The sequence below is a fragment of the Eleutherodactylus coqui genome, chromosome 8 (genome assembly GCF_035609145.1).
Source record: "Eleutherodactylus coqui strain aEleCoq1 chromosome 8, aEleCoq1.hap1, whole genome shotgun sequence".
NCBI classification, from domain to species: Eukaryota; Metazoa; Chordata; class Amphibia; order Anura; family Eleutherodactylidae; genus Eleutherodactylus; species Eleutherodactylus coqui.
Genome location: NC_089844.1, coordinates 22,763,663 through 22,784,312, shown reverse-complemented (window position 1 = coordinate 22,784,312; position 20,650 = coordinate 22,763,663). Strand labels below are relative to the sequence as shown.

General features: G+C 44.5%; 1 protein-coding gene across 1 annotated transcript in view; it reads right to left on the bottom strand.

The window, feature by feature from the left end:
- The window catches only part of LOC136576199 (protein mono-ADP-ribosyltransferase PARP14-like), a 90,345-nt gene that overhangs the window by 38,154 nt on the left and 31,541 nt on the right, over nucleotides 1-20,650 (bottom strand). Inside the window, exons 10-13 of the mRNA XM_066575287.1 lie at nucleotides 12,349-12,570; nucleotides 10,902-11,013; nucleotides 9,426-9,575; nucleotides 8,848-8,910 (exon numbers count right to left, since the gene is read on the bottom strand). Coding sequence (XP_066431384.1) covers nucleotides 8,848-8,910; nucleotides 9,426-9,575; nucleotides 10,902-11,013; nucleotides 12,349-12,570 — 547 coding nt within the window. The remainder of the gene's footprint in view (nucleotides 1-8,847; nucleotides 8,911-9,425; nucleotides 9,576-10,901; nucleotides 11,014-12,348; nucleotides 12,571-20,650) is intronic.

Below are 20,650 nucleotides of genomic sequence, written 5' to 3'. Positions count from 1 at the left end.
TCAAGTCGGCTAGAGGACATCAATACACTTTGGTCGTGTTAAATTATGTCACTCGATACCCTAAGGCAATTCCTGAAGTCCTACTGCCAAAAACATTGCACGAGAATTGTCCCTTACGTTCTTCAGAATAGGTCTTCCCAAGGAAATCCTCACAGACCAAGGGACCCTGTTCATGTCCAAAGTAACGAAAGAATTGTGTCACCTCTTTAAAATTAATCACATACGAACCTCAGTATACCACCCTCAGACGGATGGGTTAATAGAGTGGTTCAATAAGGCCCTAAAGCAAATGCTAAAGCGGGTAGCAGAGAAAGATGGTCAGGACTGGGATCGTCTGTTACCTTATCTCACGTTCTCCATACGGGAAGTACCACAGGTTTCTTGCCATTTGAGTTGCTATGGGGTCGACACCCCAGAGGGTTGCTGGATATAGCCAGAGAAACCTGGGAGGCTGAGTCAACTCCCTATAGGAGCGTCATAGAGCACGTGGCTCAGATACAGGATCGCATTAGCACGGTAATGCCCATTGTCCGGGAACACTTGCAGAGGGCACAGGAGGCCCAAAGCAAAGGGAAGGATACATCAGCATTCTATTGCTAGTTCATTATATTTTCTTTGGGGTTAGTGCGACGAATAATTTTGAGAAAAACAACACGTATATTCTTATTGCACTACTTTGATCATAGTAATATCCAGTACTTACCGCATAAATAATTGGTTCCTGATGAGTCATACAACTGACAGAAACGCGTTGAACCTGAATCTCTAGAATACGAAACTTACTAACAGACTCGTTTTACCCTTAGTAGTCTATAAGCTGGCAATTCTAAACTGCCAGTATTTCGCTAGTAAACCTGTATCTCTATAAATACGAAACTTGTAAATTAACTTTTCTTAACCCTTAGAAGTTTGGAAGCTGGCTTCTCTAAACTGCCAGTGATATTTGGATCTGGTTGATTGATAAATCAAGTTGCCTGCACATCCATAGAGGCACATAACCAGCAATCCATATCCTTCTTTATGTTGTCTTGTCTTTCTCGTTATGTGTATGGGGCACTATATTTTAATTATTTAAATAAAAGTTAAATTTTAAGGGATCATTCCAGTGAATATACTCCCTATAGGAGCGTCATAGAGCACGTGGCTCAGATACAGGATCGCATTAGCACGGTAATGCCCATTGTCCGGGAACACTTGCAGAGGGCACAGGAGGCCCAAAGCAGAGTGTACAATCGTTCTGCCAGGGTGAGAACTTTTAGTCCCGGTGACCGGGTTCTCATCTTGGTACCTACTGTAGAGAGTAAATTCCTCGCTAGGTGGCAGGCCCCTATGAAATCGTTGAGAAGGTAGGCGACATAAACTATAGAGTGCACCAGCTGGGGAAAAGGAAGCTGTATCAAGTGTACCATGTTAATCTAATAAAACTCTGGAAGGATAGAGAATCTTTGGCAACCTCAAGCATTAGGAGGGGTGGACCGCAGCCCTCCCTGCCCGAGGTTAAAATAGGTGAGACCCTCTCGGTGTGCCAATGGCAGGAGGCAAAGGAGTTCCAGCAAAGAAACAGAGACAAGTTCTCTGACCTGCCAGGTCGTAACACATCATAAAACATGATGTCATAACTGAACCCGGGATGAAGGTAAACCTAAAACCGCAGTTTCTGTCCAAGTTAAGCGCATGCTGGAACTGTGGGTGATAGAGGAATCAAAAAGCGCATGGTCAAGCCCCATTACGCTAGTTCCCAAACCGGACGGTACTTGGAGGTTTTGTAATGATTTCAGGAAATTAAACTAAATCTCCAAATTTGATGTGTATCCCATGCCCAGGGTTGATGAATTAATTGAGAGATTGGGTAATGCCAGATATATCACCACCCTTGACCTTACCAAAGGGTACTGGCAAATACCCTTGACTGACAAGGCCAAAGAGAAAATGGCCTTCTCAACCCCAGAGGGCTTATTTCAGTACAAAGACATGCCGTTTGGGTTACATGGCACGCCTGCTACCTTCCAAAGGTTAATGGATCGGATTTTGAGGTCTCACAGTAACTATTGTGCCGCATACTTACACGATGTCGTAATCTTTAGTACCGACTGGAAGAGTCACCTTGGGAAGTTACAGGTGGTCATGGATGCCATAAAAGGGGCAGGTTTAACCTTAAACCCTGAAAAATGTGCAGTAGCCCTGGAGGAAGCCAAGTACCTTGGCCACGTTATTGGCCACGGCCTCATTAAACCTCAGGTCAACAAGGTAGAGGCCATACAGGCATGGCTTAGACCTTTGACAAAAAAACAGGTCAGAGCTTTTTTAAAAATGACCGGGTACTACTGTAGGTTTGTGCCTAATTTTGCCTCCGTTGCAGCACCACTTACAGACTTGCCGAAAGGGGGCAAGTCGGTAATGGTGGCGTGGACAGCCGAGGCCGAGCAGGCCTTTTTAAAATTTAAAGTCTGCCTTTTGCCAACAGCCAGTGTTGATAATGGTTGACTTCTCAAAAGATTTTATTGTGCAGACAGATGCCTCTAATGTAGGGTTGGGTGCAGTGTTGTCCCAGTCCATAAATGGGGAAGAACATCCAGTACTGTATTTAAGCCGGAAACTATCTCCTACGGAGAAGAATTATGCTATTGTTAAACGTGAGTGTTTAGCAGTAAAATGGGCACTAAAAACATTAGGGTATTATTTCTTGGGGAGAGAGTTCAAATTGGTGTCAGACCCTGCCGCCTTGACCTGGATGACGCAAAATAAGGAAAAGAATGCGAGGGTGACAAGGTGGGTTTTTTCACTTCAGAACTTCAAGTTCACCCTCGAGTATAGACCAGGCAGGTCACAAGGTAATGCTGATGCCCTGTCTAGGGTGCATTGTCTGATCACCAAGGAGACCCAGCCCTCCGGTCTGGAGAAGAGGGGGGGGGGATATGTAAGCAGTTAAAGGGTGAAGTTGTGGATGGAGTGTATCTCCCTCCCAGGCTTTTAGTCTGGACAGGGTGGCGGTGCAGTTCACGACTTCACCCTAGCTCTCAGGAAGCGCAGCTGCAGGCACTGATCCCGTCACTGGAGCATAAAAGACTGCAGCTCCAGGAAGTCAGAGCCTGACAGCCTGAGGAGGAAGCCTCTGAGCATCTTGCATGGTGCAGCTTTCATTTTGTGATTCTTGCACGGACTTGAGCACCCTGCGTGGTGCCTCTGTAATTTTTGAAAGACTATTTCTGTTTGCTGTGCTGGGAAATAAAACCGAGGAAAGTTTTATCCTACTTTATGGTCCGGTGTGTCTGTGCAGACCCCATCCCCCTGACGGACTATTACAATATATATAGTATATATAGTTCATATGCGTCACGGAAAACCTGGAATTTGATGAAAGTCATTGAATACCTGAAACTGTCATGGAATTTTGTGATTGTCATGGATTTTATAGTTTTTTCTCATGGAATTTTATCCGAGTCTTAGGGCTTCTACACACTAGCACTTTTTTTAACGCTGCGATATTGTAGCGTTTTTTCCGATGGGACTTTCTAATGTTAAAATCGCATTGCACAAAAATCGCAAAGCACAAACTTGGGATTTTTGTGCAATGTGATTTTAGCATTAGAAAGTCCCATTGAAAACAATTGCAGCTGTATCGCAGCATTTTAAAAAACCGCTAGTGGGTAGAAGCCCTTACTAAGAGTTGAAGTGCTTTTCCCACTGATTCAATCATTGAGAGATTATTTTTTCTTGTATTTAAGTTAATTGACTGCAATTCATACGCCGAAGATGGGAGGACGGTTGGGGGGTCGACTGAAACAAAGCTAGTTTGTCAAAATATTCCAAGTTGTTTTCTATCTGAGAGTAAAGTCTGTTAAGGAAAAAAAAAATTGGCAACTCGCTTCTGTAATGTTTAGGTAACTACTGGCAGAACAAGAGTTCACTTGAACATCACAGATTTTTTTAAGTGTCCCATGTAAAACATTGTTTCAAAATGTATATACCGTGTACCTAATACACGGTAAATATATCTTCATGTTTCATGTCGCTAAAAGCTATGAGCTATGACAGTCTCTTAACTTTTTATCTGTTGCAGATGTAATCTCTGTTTATATCGGATCTGTTGATTAAAAGAAAATCATTTTTTATATAATATTAATTTCTGAGATTATTGTGCGTTTTAGGCCCAATGCACACAGGCGTATTTTCACTGCGGGATCCGGAGCGGGTGTTCACCTCTGGATCTTGCAGCAAATACTGCCCATAGACATGCTATGCAAAATGCTTTTCCATGCCCACGAGCAAAAAATCTACTGTGATTTTTTTAATATTAATAATCTGCTTAATAATTAATAATCTGATAGGTGGACAGTAAATTTTGATTGGCTGCTGGCAGATGGAACTCTGATTGGCTGCAGGCCAGTGGAGTAACAGTTGGGAGGCAGTTGATCATGCAGGTCTGAAGAGTGAAAAGAGAGAGGTAGGATAGGAGTCGTGTTGTAGTAATAGTGCGAAGATCGTCAGTCAGATCAGAACAATAACGTTATTCCTGTTATTGATACTCCTAACATGTAAAGAAAATAACCACTTTTAATGAAAGTGGTTATTTTGTATGTGTACACTGATATATGATCGCTACTGACAGAAACAAAGGAATGGAAAAGAAAGTTATTACATATTAAACCCTGGTTCTTGTGATATCCTAATTGCATCGCATCTGCTATCTTGGACCTAATCCTTACCAACAGGGAGAAAATGCTTGAGGAAGTAAGGGTGGCTGGGACCTTAGGAGGCAGTGATCATGCTATCCTTGAATTTTGGATAATAATGGGAGAAAGACCTGAGAAGACTGAGACCTCAAGGTTGGATTTCAGAAAGGTAGATTTTAGTGAACTCAGAAAGATGATAGGAAGAATCCAATGGCTGGATGTTCATAAGGATAGAAATGTCCAAGAAGGTTGGGATATATTGCAAAATAAAATTCTCAAGGCACGATCGTTAACAATCCCTAAAAGAAGGAAGAATGGGAAGCATTTAAAGAGACCAGGATGGATGAACAAAGAACTTGCACAAGTTAAAAAGGAAGAAAATATGTTTATCTTATGGAAAGGGGGGGGGGGGGGGGATATCTAATAAGAATATAATGCGGTCTGCAGAAACTGTAGGGCAAGTGTCAGAAAAGCTAAAGCCAAAAATGAATTGAGGCAACAGAGACTAAAAACAATACAAAAAGGATTTTGGAGTTATGTCAAAAGCAAAAGAAAAGACAAAAGATGCTATAGGATGAAAATGGTAACTTGGTTAATAATGATGTTGAGAAGGCTGAACTTTTAAATTCCTATATTGTATCTGTTTTCTCTCAGAAAACTGATCTGCCTTGTGCTATCGGGGGAATAAAAGAATGCAGGCTATTTATAAGCAGAGAGATAGCGAGGGAACACTTAGCTAACTAAAATGAATTCAAGTCTCCAGGTCCTGATGAATTACATCCTAGAATACTAAAGGAAGCAGCGGAGGTAATTGCTGAACCACTCGCTATAATCTTTGAGAATTCCTGGAGAACAGGAGAAGTCCCAGAAGATTGGAAAAGGGCAAATGTTGTCCCTATCTTCAAAATAGGGAAGAAGGTGGATCCAGGAAACTACAGGCCGGTGAGCCTGACTTGTATACCCAGAAAGATCTGTAAACTAATTATTAAACAGCAGGTTGATCAGGGAAATGCGGTAGATATAGTATATCTTGACTTTAGTAAAGTATTTGACAAATTATCACATACCATTGTTATTGAAAAAATGACCAAATATGGGATTGACAAGGCAACTGTTAGTTCGATTCACAACTGGCTGAGTGAACATACTCAGAGTGGTCATAAATAGCTGCACATCCAATTGGAAGAATGTGTCAAGTGGGGTACCACAAGGCTCTGTCCTCGGCCCAGTGTTGTTCAATATTTTTTATAAAGGAAGGAGGAATTGAGAGGAAGCTAATCAAATTTGCTGATGACACAAAGCTAGGAGGCATAGCTAACACTAGAGAAGAGATAGAGGATTCAAAAAGACCGAAAAAAGCTTGACTAGTGGGCAGTGACTAACAGAATGGTATTTAACAAGGAGAAATGCAAGGTCCTACAACTGGGCAAGAAAAATGAAAAAAAAAAGCACATACAGAATGGGAGGAATTGAGATAAGCAGCACATATGAAAAAGATTCGTGTATACTAATAGATCATAGACTGAACATGAGTCAACTGTGTGATGCAGTAGAAAAAAGGCAAACACAATTCTGGGATGTATTAAGAGAAGCATATAGTCTAGATCACGTGAGGTCATTATCACCCTCTACTCTTTCTTGGTCACACCCCACTTTAAAAAGGAAAGACAAACTGGAGCAAGTTCAGAGAAGAGTTACCAGGATGGTGAGCGGTCTGCAAATCATGTCCTATGAGGAACAGTTGAAGGATCTGGGAATGTTTAGCTTGCAGAAGAGAAGGCTGAGAGGAGACTTAATAGCTGCCTACAAATATCTGAAAGGCTGTCACAGTGAGAAGGAAATATATATATATATCCTTGTAGGTAGAAAAGAAAACACTGGAATATATATATTTATATATATAATTATGTGCCTTTCTTTTTATATGTATACTAACTTTATTCTTATATGTACTAACTCTATGAAAAACTTAATACTTCGCCTTATATCAGATATGCCAAGATGCTTTGCAAGGCAAACAGAGAAAGAATGTCCAAAGAAACTAGATGAAGGATGAAGGTGAAAGTGAAGGAGAAAAGAGATATGAAGAATGCATGCTTAGCTGCTTTCTCAGAATTGAGTGCGTGATTCTTTGCACTGGAGTTAATTGAATACGTGATTTTCTGTACATAAGCCAGAGACCAAGTATGCCTTATCAAGATGAAGACCGTTCAACTATGCATATGACCTCCAGTGCCCTGGGCGCAGCTGCGGACTTTACATATATGGTTATGCGGTGGATTTGAGCCAATGAGACTATTACCCATTCCTAGTGACGTGACCAAAAAGTATAAGATCCCATGCAATCTGTAATAAAGTGCGCAGTTATTTTCCCGTGTGAGGAGCTATACCAGACTTTCGTGTGTGGTGTTTCTTCTTTACCGTCGACAGCAGGACATTGGGGTGGGCCTGTACTTAGAATTTCCCTGACAACAGTGCAGAGGCATCAGCCCTATTCTCATCTGCACAAGGAAAGACTAGAGGCAATGGCATGAAACTAAAAGGGAGGAGACAGAAATTAGATATTAGACAGTGAGGGTGATCAATGAGTGGAACAGGTTGTCAGTGGAAGTGTCGAGTTCTCCTTCAATGCAAGTCTTCAAATAGAGGCTGGACAGACATTCGTCTGGGATGATTTAGTGATTCATTATGAGGGGGTTGGAACCGATGACCCTGGAGGTCCCTTCCACCTCTACTATTCTATGATTATCAAAATGATAATAGCATCACAGGTTCAAGCCCCCTTCAGGGACATAAAAAAAATCTTAAAATGAAAAAAAAGACTAAAACCCCCAAAACTTTGTTTGTGCACATTCCCATCTTTCTTTTAAATGATTTAAAAAAAAACAAACAATTATCGCTCAAAATTTGTTCAAACAAAGACACATCAGCGATAATCATTGCGCATAAATGCTACCATTGTTTACTTTTCAGCTAAATGATGATTTTAAGGGGAGCATATAATCTATCGTTCAGCCGGAGAGTAGATATCACAGACCATATGCTGTTTTCTGCATGGGAGAGCTGATTACATTGTATTCAGCGGACAACCTGTGCGAGAAAAATAGAGGTGATTACAGAGTCCAGACTATCTGCTGCCGGGAGGCTCATTCACATGAAAATGATGCTGATAAAGTGCTAATGGACATTAGTGTCCATTAGCAGTGTATGCAACATGATCGATAAAGCTGTCAATCTTTCAATACTTCGAAAGATTGTCTTCGCGTGTAAACGAGCCTTTAGTTAGTCCTGGTCTTTAGGGCGGCTTCGCATGGGCGTAATTTGCGCACACGATGTGCAGAGAATAGAACCCATTGATGTCAATGGATTTGTTCTCATTTCTCATAGCCAGTTAAATCTGAGTGTCTTCGTCAGCCACATGTGAATGAACACTCCCTGTGTGGGAAAAAAAAATACAGTAAAATGCGCCGACACACAAACAAAAAGACCCGTTCATGGCCCAAATACATTGCACTGAGTTGTGTGCAGAAACTCATACACCCGGGAGAATCCGCCTTTGGACCTGCAGTTGACATGGGCTTTGTGGTCATAATAGTTTGCAAAAAAATACACTTGTATTACACTCCGATGAAATCGGCCAAACTTTTCTGCCTTTACACACATGATCCTCACGGTTTTTGTTTATATACAGACAGCACATGACCGCGACAGCAAATCAGCGTCCGCAGCGGTCACGTTCTCATACTACTGGCATCATGGCTCAGTAATGGACAGCATGATGCCAGAAGTAGAGCGCATGACTACTGCGGCCACTGATTTGTCGCGAGGGATGGTATCACGATATCACAGAAGGAATAAAGGAACAATACAATATTTATTTACGAACAAGGGAACATTAATCGATTCTGCGGTCTTAACAAGTAAGCAATTTAATTTATGCCGCAGATTTTACCTAACGCTAACCAAATCCTAGGGGTAATATTGCTTTATGCACGATAAGAAAACAATAATACTTTATCCTCAATATATGATATAATATCAACACCGGCAAACAGTATAACAATACCAATAATTCTAAAACCAGATAAGTGCCGTTAGTTCAAAGATAAATCACATAACACAACATACACCAGCAAACGCCTGCAGATGTCCCAGAGCCAAAAATGGAGCTTACCGAGCAGAGCGCATTCATCCTCTACACTCGGCCCCGCCGCCTCAAGGATGGACTTAGAGACACCTGCAAAACAAAAAAAATATTTTATATGAACACTGCATATTGCAGGAAGCAACTGTGACCCCCGTCCCTCCTCCGCACACAGTCAAGTGTCCTCCATCCCTCCTCCGCACGCAGTCAAGTGTCCCCTATCAGTTCATATTCCCACAGCTAATCCCGCACTGTAGGTAGCATACACTCATTAGTCCACCTCATCCTAGTTGTGTGTAACATGGCCTTGTTCGTCTACATTCCGCCAGCTATTTTTGCATTGTGGGCAACATGCCCCCATTAGTCTACATTCCCCCCAGGTATTCCCACATAGGGGGTAACATACCCCCATTAGTCCATCTTGCCCCAGTTATTCCAACATAGGGGGTAACATGCCCCCATTATATTACATTTCCCCAGCTATTTTCACATTAGGTTAACGTGCCACGGTTAGTGCAGTGCAGTGTGAATTTCCAGTGAAATAGTTTGTTTCTGGTTTAGGCGCAGATTACCCATTTTCCATCCTGCAGATTCGATTGTGTCAGTACCTGATTTGAGATTAAAGGATGGATTAGTTGAGTTGACAATAACATCGGTGTCCTCCTTGGTTATGTCTCCTGTCTTCACTTGATAAGTGATGGATCCGACTTGCATTTCATGAACTCCCAGATTTGGGGTTTTAACTAAGCCATAAAAAGCTGCAAGGAACAAGAGTGCATGGGATAAGATGACTGATTTATATATGAACTGCAGGACTTTTATTGGCAAATGAACTACATAAACAAGGAGTGGTAGTCACCGGTGGCTCCTTACATCCGGTATCCACGACCTCAGGTCACCTACGGCTTACATATCTCACAGTGTTATGTTTTACGTCAATGAAGAAGGGCTCAAAATTTAACTTCTACTACTACTATATTTCCCCGATAATAAGACCGACCCCGATGATGTCATTGAATGGCTGTGATTGGTTAATCCACCGCCGGCTCTCAATGGCTGACGCGGCACTTGATTAACAAATCAGAGCATTAGCATGCTGGAGGCGACGTATTTAAAGGAGATGTCCCGAGGCAGCAAGTGGGGTTATACACTTCTGTATGGCCATAATAATGCACTTTGTAATATACATTGTGCATTAATTATGAGCCATACAGAAGTTATAAGAAGTTTTTTACTTACCTGCTCCGTTGCTAGCGTCCTGGTCTCCATGGTGCCGACTAATTTTTGGCCTCCGATGGCCAAATTAGCCGCGCTTGCGCAGTCCGGGTCTTCTGCTGTTCTCTATGGGGCTCCGTGTAGCTCCGTGTAGCTCCGCCCCGTCACGTGCCGATTCCAGCCAATCAGGAGGCTGGAATCGGCAGTGGACCGCACAGAAGAGCTGCGGTCCACGAAGATAGAGGATCCCGGCGGCCATCTTCAGCGGTAAGTATTGAAGTCACCGGACCGCCGGGATTCAGGTAAGCGCTGTGCGGGTGGTTTTTTTAACCCCTGCATCGGGGTTGTCTCGCGCCGAACGGGGGGGGGGGTTTAAAAAAAAAAAAACCCGTTTCGGCGCGGGACATCTCCTTTAAGCTTCACTTGCAGGAAAAAGTGCTCTGTCGGCTTGAAGGAGGACGCGGCAGCCTGCAGCAGCGACGGAGGCCAGCGCAAGGACTGGAACGCCGGCGGTAGGTGAGGTGAGTATTATTATACCCCCCCTAAAAATTTTTGAGGCAAAAAAAAATATATTACAGTGTCCTATTTTCAGAGAAACACGGTATCCGCTAATAATATGGAGGATTGATGGAGAGCTGGGGATTCTACACCAATATCAACAACATGGTTGCTTTCTGGTGCACTTCCTTTGCAGTAAAGACCACATCTCTGTGCAAGTTCTAACCAACTAATAAAAGCGGGACAAGACTGAGCCGGAGTGCGCCCTATAGGCTCTGCATGGTCTTTCTCTGTGGTACATATGCCCTTGGATTCTCTCTGGTTGTATAATGAGCTAGTCATGGTATCATGGAGCCTCCAAGGTCTCTTACCTGTGTCTGATCTCGACGGGGCTTTCTGCATTACTCCCGATTCTGGTTTGATCAACTGACTGTTCACTGGAGGATTTTTGCTCTTTCTTACACTTTCTTCTTGGTGAAACTCCTTAATATAATTTTGTAATAATGGTGAAACAGAAACAACATGTACAGAAGATATAGCACACTATGGACCAATTGTGGTACACGCTAACTACGAGAACACGCAGCCACCTTCTATTTTAGTAATAGGCAATTTCAGGAGGTGCTCAGCGCAGTCACCTGGTTGTTTCTATACACTAATGTGACAAAAGTCATGGGACAGTAACTAATATAATGTAGGAGCTCTTCTAGCTACATAGAGGAACTTGACATGGCATCAATTCTACATGTGGACAGAAGATATCTGGAGGGATGTTGAGTCGTCTGGATAGCTCCCACAGCTCTGTGGTAATTATAGGTACAGGAGCACCCGTTCGAGTGGACCTTTCCACCACCTCTCATAAAAGACGTATTGGGCTCCTGTCCGATGAACGTGCAGACCGCAATATTTGTAGAAACTCTCCAAAATGCTCCTCTAAGCAATTTTGGACAATTTGGGCCTGATGGCACGGTTCAAAGGGCTGCAAATGGCCACTAAGCAGTAAAACATAGCAAGCGCCGATCAATGACGTGTTTAGGCGGAACAGCGGACACAACCCATGCCATGAGAACACCCCACACCAGTATGAAGCCACCAGCAGCCTGCACATTGCCTTGTTGGTATCTGGGGTCCATGGTTTCATGAGGTCTTTCCCATTCACCAACCCTATCATCAGCCCGAAACAATTGGTACATTGACTCATCAGACCATGCTACATGTTGTCAGTCCTCTGAGGCCCAGTTATCAACCTCATGAGCCCAGGTGTGAATCAAAGAATGTTAAATGCCTGCAAAAGTTCAGAAATGGAAGGACCTCTCCCATCTTGTCTCGTTCGAACTCCAATAATTCATGTCACCTTGCCACGAGCACGCTGACCAGCATACTATCTCACTTACAATGTAATACCTTACAGCTTATACTGGTGGGGGTGTTCTCGAGTGTCGCCTAAGGTAACGCTACTTCATCATCAATTTACATACTGTCATCCCAGGACTTCTGGCACGTTAGTGTATTTCCTGTTCCAAGCTATGGACACTGAATGTCAGCCCTCGGATAAAGTCTGGGGGTCCCCTATAATGTACTAGGCTGATCACCTTCTGTAGAGACTGTACAGGTGATGTCAGCATTGGAATATAACACTAAATGAGTAGTCAAAGTGCCCAACTGGCTACTCGCACTCAGATGGTCCTGTGGAGCGATGGGACTATTTGTTCCTTATTAGGCATAACTGATGCTAGAGTAATTAACCACCCAACGTAGATGAGCTTATCACATATTCTGCGTCTTCTAGAATGACCGATATCACGATACTACTCTTACCTTAATAGTGTCCGCGTCATTTGGATGCAGCATGAAAGTCACATGTTGAAGGAATTGATTTCTGGACGTGGCGCTGAAGTTCAGGACTTCCTCAAACATGATCGCCGCTACAAAGGCTTTAGGAAAGCACAGATTTCCTGTTCCAATAGCTGGAAAGGTGATGGAAGCCAGTTTTCTCTTCTCTGACGTGTCCAGGCAGGTCTGTATGATCTGTCTGAAAATCTAAGGTGAGACAGTGTGTAAATAAGCTAATAGTGACTACCAGGTGCTGGACCATGTGGAAGGATATATGGAAACCTGTGAATATCTAATCTGCAGTAGGTCTGGAAAGTCTTCAGACCTTTTCACTTTTTTTTTTATATTTGTAAAAAAATTTTTTAAAGGGGTTGTCCCGCGCCGAAACGTTTTTTTTTTTTTTTCAAACCCCCCCCCCCCCGTTCGGCGCGAGACAACCCCGATGCAGGGACTTAAAAAAAAAACAGCACAGCGCTTACCTGAATCCCCGCGCTCCGGTGACTTCTATACTTACCGGTGAAGATGGCCGCCGGGATCTTCTTCCTCCGTGGACCGCAGCTCTTCTGTGCGGTTCATTGCCGATTCCAGCCTCCTGATTGGCTGGAATCGGCACGTGACGGGGCGGAGCTACACGGAGCCGGCATCCTGCACGAGAGGCTCCATTGAAGAAAGCAGAAGACCCGGACTGCGCAAGCGCGGCTAATTTGGCCATCGGAGGCCGAAAATTAATCGGCACCATGGAGACGAGGACGCCAGCAACGGAGCAGGTAAGTATAAAACTTTTGATAACTTCTGTATGGCTCATAATTAATGCACAATGTACATTACAAAGTGCATTAATATGGCCATACAGACGTGTATAGACCCACTTGCTGCCGCGGGACAACCCCTTTAAGTTATTCCCCATCATTCTGCACTCAGTACCCTATGATGACAATGTGAGAACGGATTATTAGAACGCTCAAATTTAAAAAAAATGAAAAATTACACAGGTTTGCAAAAAGATTTTCTTTTCAGCTGCATGGTATATTTTAGGTAAATGTTATGTTTTCTAGGGTGCCGAATCCAAAAATGACTCCATTTCCCCCATCACATGCAGTTTTTTTGCAATATAGGAGACGTTTACATTAGTAATGTATATGAGCAATGGAAAAAAAAATCACAAATTTATTACAATGAACTAAACATATTATTTATTAAAAAATAGATTCCTGATACATTTATCATGTAGTGTTCACTCTTTTTGCCTGTGAAACCTTTTCTTCTTCTCTTTGATGTCTCTTCGATCACCCTTTCGCTTTTTGTTTTTCGTTTCCCGCTTGAGCATGGTAGTGTCCTTGGTAGCGTCTCTCGATATCACGGACATCCTAGTGAAATCTTTCACCCTGCTCTTCACTATAGGTTCCCAAGTTTTCAGGGAAATAGTCCCCATGGGAGTTTAAGAAATGAACTTTTAAGCTCATCTTGCATCCTTGAACTTTAAACGCAGCCAACATTCGCTGTACAATGGTTTTGTAGAGAGGGTCTTTAGTATTCCCCCAAAACTTGTGCACTACATCCTTGAATGAGTCTCATGCTTCTTTTTCATCCATTGTTTCTGAAAAGAGGGGATCAGATGATAGTTATCGTATGTCGGGGCCAGTAAAAAGTCGCTCTTTCAACTTGGCTTCAGACAGTTTTGGGAGCTTGGAACACAGATATATGAAACATTCCCCATCTTTTGGCAGTGATTTAACAAACTGCTTCATAAGGGCGCCCACCCACTGGCGATTTTTTTCCCTGCGAAATTCGCAGCATTTTTTTCTCTGCAGGGGTCTATGGGACTTGTAATGTTAAAATCGCGATCGCGCAAAATCGCAATTTACCGCGAAATCGCGATTTTGCGCGAACGCGATTTTAACATTACAAGTCCCATAGACCCCCTGCAGAGAAAAAAATGCTGCGAATTTCGCAGGGAAAACAAATCGCCAGTGGGTGGGCGCCCTAAGCCCTAATTTAATGTGAAGAGTTGGTAATAAAATCTTTTCAGGTGGAACAAAGGTAGTATTAATGCCATTTTTTTCATCGGGGTTAAGGCACCTCGCAGTCGCCAGTCAGTTTTTGATCCGTGGAGGTCTCTGGCTCAACTGTCCCACAAGCATAGGAAGCAGGGATATTTTGTATAACCAACCTGCTGGCTCAATAACATGGTTAGTATTTTGAAGTCTCCACAAACCATCCAGTGATGTTCTTGATAGATGAATCACAGGTAAATAGTTATATTTTTATTTCAAATGCACCGAGTGTCCTATAGGAAGTGATGCAAATGTATTCCCATTATGCAGCAAGACTGCTTTGAGGCTTGTTTTCTGTTCAAAAGCATTTTATTCACAAATTTTCAAACATGAACTCAATTGTGGTGCAAGAAGAGGCATTCAATCTCTATCAGCTCATATACGCTCTTTATCCATTTTACTGTTCAGTAACAAAGCATAAAAAAAGGAGACAGGGACAAGGACAATACTGGTGAACTAGAGGACATAGGGATAGTGGGGTGTGAGGGAGGATGTGGATGCGGGGTGGTAAACACGAAGGCTAGGATATCATAACGAGCCCAAAGAGAGAGTAACACCCAGTCTGGGATTCCTTCGGGGCTGCCCGAGATATTTCTTAAAGTTGACCAGAGTCCACCCATCTTTTGAATCTCTCCGAGGACCGGAAGAAGATCCAAACCTGCCAAGTGTTGTAAAACTCCTCCTGGCCATCACTCTCTCGCTCCTTCACCCACATCGCTCTTGATGGGGACGTTGTGGACTTCCAAAGTCTAGGAATAATTCTGCTAGTGGAGAGAATAAAATATCTCAGAATACCTTTTTTAGTTTTCTTAATGGGTCCCGGGAGGATTTAGAGCAGAGCCATCTCTATTGTTAGTTTCATTTGTGTCATACAGATACAATTGTAGACCTCCATCACTTCTTTCCAAAGGGCTGCCACAGCAGGGCAACTCCACCAGATGTGGGACATGTTTTCCCTGTCTTTGTTACAGCGCCAACAAGTGGGGGAGGTCTGGGGGAAAATTTAGTAAAGTTGGTCCATTGTCCTATACCACCGAGATAACATTTTAATATTTAGGCCCTGGGCTTTACAGGCGGGTGATATTTTGTGGCAAAGGACCAAGGCTCTCTCCCAATCCTCTTGTGGAAAGTTCTGCCCAATTTCTCTCTTCCATGCCTCCACATATGGCGGCCTCTGGGCCTCCGATTTCTAATGCAGCACGATCTTGTACAAGATAGAGATCATACGCCTCTGCATGGTCGTAGACATACATATCTGCTCAAATGGTGTAAGGGAACCAGTGAGATTCACCCGAGGGACCAGAGACCCCATGAAACCTCTCAAGTGGAAATATTGCAGCCAGGAGCTGGGGCACGGTCCACCCTCTCCCATGACCTCCGTCAGCGTCCTCAGGCCGGAGATCGACACTACATCCTGTATACTTGGTAGGGGGAGGAATGCAACTCTAGAATAGGGAGCCCCCTCAGAGAGGCCTCGAACTGCGGATTGGAAACCAGGGGGGTCAGGGGACCCGGCACCGAGACCAGGCTGTTGGGATGCGCAAATTCTGACCAAGTCCTAAGTAATTGACCTATGAATGGTGAGATGTTAGGACTTGAACTTATATATCTAGGTGGGATCCACGCTACTCCCCATGAAGTTCCCTGTACTAGGGTTTGTTCTGCCTCTACCCACAGTTTGTGGCTCTCTCCTTTGAGTAAGTACAGGATACAGTTGGAAAGACTGGCTTTGTAGTAGAGGGCAAAGTTGGGCAATCCCAGGCCTCCCCTCTCTTTACTTCTCGTGAGTAGTGAGAAACGCATTCGTGGTTTCCTTCCCCTTTACACAAACACAGTCATAACGGTTCATACACGTTTTAGAAAGTGACTCGGGAGTTTCACTGGGACTATCTGACATAAATAGAGAAACTTGAGTGTGTTTAACTTATAGTTACTTATTCTGTGGGCTAGACAAATATAGTAGAAGATCGTCCTCAAAAAGCGCCATTTTGCGTTCAGTGTTGCCTATTCGAAAACCCATAATCGATCCGTTCTGATGGTTTGCGTTTGCCAATACTTCGATTGTTAGGATATATAGAAACGAAGACAAGGGGCAAACCTGTCTCATTCTGTTCCTTATTTGGAAGGCGTCCGACAGAGCCCCATTAACTCTGATCCTGGACGTGGGGTTATGGAATAGAGACAGGATTCAGTCTTTCATTCTCGGGCCAACACCTATTTTATCCAACGTGGCGGAAAGGAAGTTCCAATTGACCCTGTTGAACGCCTTCTCTGCGTCAATCACAAGAAGACACAGGGGGGCTATTTGCGTGTTTGGCTCTAGCGATCAACGACAGGGATTTAATAGTGTTGTCCCTAGCTTCTCTGCCCGGGACAAAACCCACCTGTTCCCTGTGAATCAGACGCGGGATGATATCTTGAAGGCGTGTGGCGATCAATTTTGCAAATAGTTCTATATCCATGTTAAGGAGAGAAATTGGTGTGTAGTTGCCGCAGACCGAGGCATCCTTGCCTGGCTTGGGTTTGACCATGATGTGGGCCATCAAGGCCTGAGCCAAAAAGGGACACCCTTGCCCCACCGCATTGAAGGCTTTGAGGAGCAGAGGTGAGACGTCCTCCGGGAATACTTTATAGAACCTGGCTGTGAAGCAGTCAGGTCCTGGGCTCTTACCCATTTTTAGGTTTTTAATTAGCTCCGAGAGCTCTAGGGATGAGAAGCCCTCCTCTAAGTCCCTCAATTACCCATCTGTCATTCTTTTGTGGGCATTAAGGGCAAGGTATGCCTCAGTATCTTCCTTCAACTGCTGGGAGTTTGGTTGTACTGATTCTTCAATATTGTAAAGTTTGGAGTAATATCTCCTGAATTCTTCCAGAATGTCAGCAGTAGCGTGAACCAGGCCCCGGCTGCCCGCCTGAATTTTAGGGACATGTGAGTGGGATGTTCGGGGGTGTAGGGCTCTCGCTAGCCAGCTTCCACATTTGTCCTCGTATTCAAAGGACCCTCTTCATAGCCTATCTCTTTAGGCCAGGGATCGTTGGTGAAGGATTTTGAGGATCTGCTGTCTTATGGATTTGAGGGCATCACTTTGGGATCTTTTGTTAGCTGCCTTTTTGGCCTGCAGATTTAAAATAAGTTTATGCAGAGTCACTGCATTTTCTTTTTTGAATCTAACCCCATGGGAGATTAGGATACCCCTGATGACACATTTTAACGCTTTCCACTGGGTAGGGGTCAGTTTGATGGACCTCTGTAAATTCTGTGATCGCGTTTTAATGTCGACAACACACAGAGGGTCCTTAAGTAGGTTATCGCTTAGTCTCCATGAGACACCCCTCGGGCGTCCAATCCATCTAGAAAACTCTCCATATACCGGCGCAGGATCGGACCAGATAAAGTTGCCAAAGGAGCACCTTGGGGAGCAGTCCAGCAGGCTCTGCGAGACCAGGAGCATATTTCTATCCTAGTGTATGAGTTATGCACCGAGGAATGGAACATGTAGTCTCTGGTCCCTGGATGAAGAATCCTCCATAAGTCCACCAAATGTAGAGCGCTTAAAGTTTTAGGTGTGTGTAGTGCTGATCGGGAGAGAGAAGCGCTACCTGAAGACGCGTCAAGTTCTGGATTCAGGACCAGTTTCAGGTCTCCAGCCAGAATGATTTTGGAGCTGTCTGTAAACTCTGCCAGTGTCTTCAGTATCCTGGTCAAGCGAAAAACCTGTTCCTGGTTAGGAAGATAAATGTTAGACAGGGTTAAAGCAGAACCAGCTGCCTCCACTTTAAGGAAAATGTATCTACCCTCTGGATCCATTTTGGATTCCCGTACCATGTGTCTGAACTCCCTATGAAGCGCAATCGACACACCTCCTGCTTTCTTGGAGGGGTGGGGGCCATGGAACCAGGTGGGATAGTACTTTGAGCTACATGACTAGACACTGTTTGCCCTGAAATGCGTCTCCTGAAATATGGCCACCTTCATCCTCTTTTTGAGAAAGTGGTAGAGTATCTGGCTTATCTTTTGTGGAACGTTAAGTCCCTTAACGTTAAACGTGCTGCATGATAAATCACCTATGGTCTCTATGTAGGTAAGAGGCCCACTGTTTGAATCCCCGCCTATTCCCAGCGGTGGAGGGGGTGAAGGGGGGGGGGGGGAGGACACACCAGGAAGACAATACATGGACAAAGACAAATAACCAATAACGCAACAAATGACTATCGACCTTTGATAGACTGCGAAGGCTAACATTTCCTTCGCTTCCATGTGGAATAATGAGAACAGGCAAACACGTGAACCCCCGCCACCCCACACTGCACTCCAAAACAATTTTTTAAATGCTCTTTCTTCAGACCATATAAACCCTGAACAAGTCCAAGACCCCTCTCAGATAACTCAAGCTCCACCAGGGGGCATGTATCAAATGCTTGAGCCGTTCTCTCAAGTTAGATCTCTTGGTGGGGGCGCAAGGGTCCCTGAATTCCTCTGGCGTGGTTCTCTTCGTCGCCGCAGGCCGTGGCCTATTGTCTGCCATTCACTTTTCTGTGGGAGCAATGGAAGAGAGGAGGGTTTAGGCCAATACAGGAGAGACAAGAACAGGAGCTCAAAGGTACCCAACAAGTTAGGCCCAAGTCTCCCAGCCCTCTAAACGTAGCTGATCTACCCCTTTTGCTGGCATGAAGCTGGAACAGAAAGCCCCAGCGGTATATAATCTTCTTTTCATGGAGTAGTGAAAGCAGCAGCTTTAGGGCTTTTCGTAGCTGGAGGGTACGGCAAGACAGATCTGACAGGATCATTAGCAGTGACCCTCTGTGGGACAGTTCTCCAGCCTTTCTAGCATGCTGAAGGATCTGTTCTTTCAATTTGTAGAAATGCACTTTGCATACAGTGTCCCTCCGTCTTTTAGGATCAGAGGATTTGGGGCCTAGAGAGCGATGGATTCTGTTGATTTCAACCTCTCGTTGAAAAACTCACGGGCCCAGTTTTCCAGCTGGGAGTTGCCAATTTCCTTAGTGAGGCCCCTGATTCTCAGGTTGTTTCTGCAATGACGGTTTTCCAGGTCATTCAGCAGAAAATATAACTCCGTGATCTGCTAGGAATGCTGAAGTAGCTCATGAGTATGGGCGTCTATAGTATTAGTAATTTGCTCCTGCTTGTCCTCTATCTCCTCAATTCTCTGGCCCTTATAATGGATATCTTGCTGGAGGGCAGCAATGTCCTTCTTGTGAGAGGATTCCATTTTTTGGAAGAGGCTATTGATTTCACTTTTGGTAGGAAGAGCCCGCAGATGCTCTTTCCAGTCTCATTTCTCTTGTATGGTGGGGGACTCAGTGGAGGAGAAGCTTAGCCTTCTACTTTCAGTGTGTCCCCATGCATTAATGGTGGATAGGGAGCTACATGTGAAGGGTGTTTGGGATAACGCTGCAGTCTCTGGCGCACTGCCATCCACCGCAAGACAGGTCTCCATTTTGTCCCCAGTTCCTTTGAGACTTCTCAATTCTCCCTTTCTCTCTGGGGCCCTTACTGATGGAGAAGGAGGATGGGGGAATTTCATTTCCCCTGCATCTGTGTGCTGGGAGTACCTTTCGGCAGCGAGGTCTTGTGCAGGGGGTTCTTTCTCTGGGCTGTCCCCCTTATCTCAGGCTGTGCCGGGACCCCACTGCCTCTGCGGCTTGGGTACGATTGCCAGGATGTGCAGTGTCTCTCCGGTGCTCCCCGCCTGCTCTGTCCCCCTTGCGGGTGTGCGGCTGGTCGGAGCTCTCAAGGTGGCCCCACCTGGTGCTGCTCTCCCTATTTGGTGACCGCCAGCAGGTGCCCCTGGAGTTCCTGTCCCAGCCGGCACCTCCTCCGGTGTAATCTTCCCAACCAGCTTTCCTCCCACATGTGCAACTCTCTCCTCCGCCGTTGGCGCCATCTTGGTAGGAGCTCTGCGCTCTCCGGCGTCTCCTGCACAACGGAGAAAAACTTCAAGTCCTCCACCCTTGTGAGTCGATGCCTTCTTGGTGCCCTCCTGAATCCTCTTTCTGCCCATCTGGATGGTGAGTGGGGTCCAGTCCAGGTCCTGATTAATGGCGCTGGAGCCAGGAGCAATGTAGAGAAGCATCTCACTCGCTCATCAGCTGACCATGCCTCCTGAGGCTTGTTTTAGATGAATCAATAAATAGGTGCCACTCAGATGGATCATATTCTATTTCAAAGCACTTCATGAACCCTTGAACATCATTACAAAAAACGAGATTTT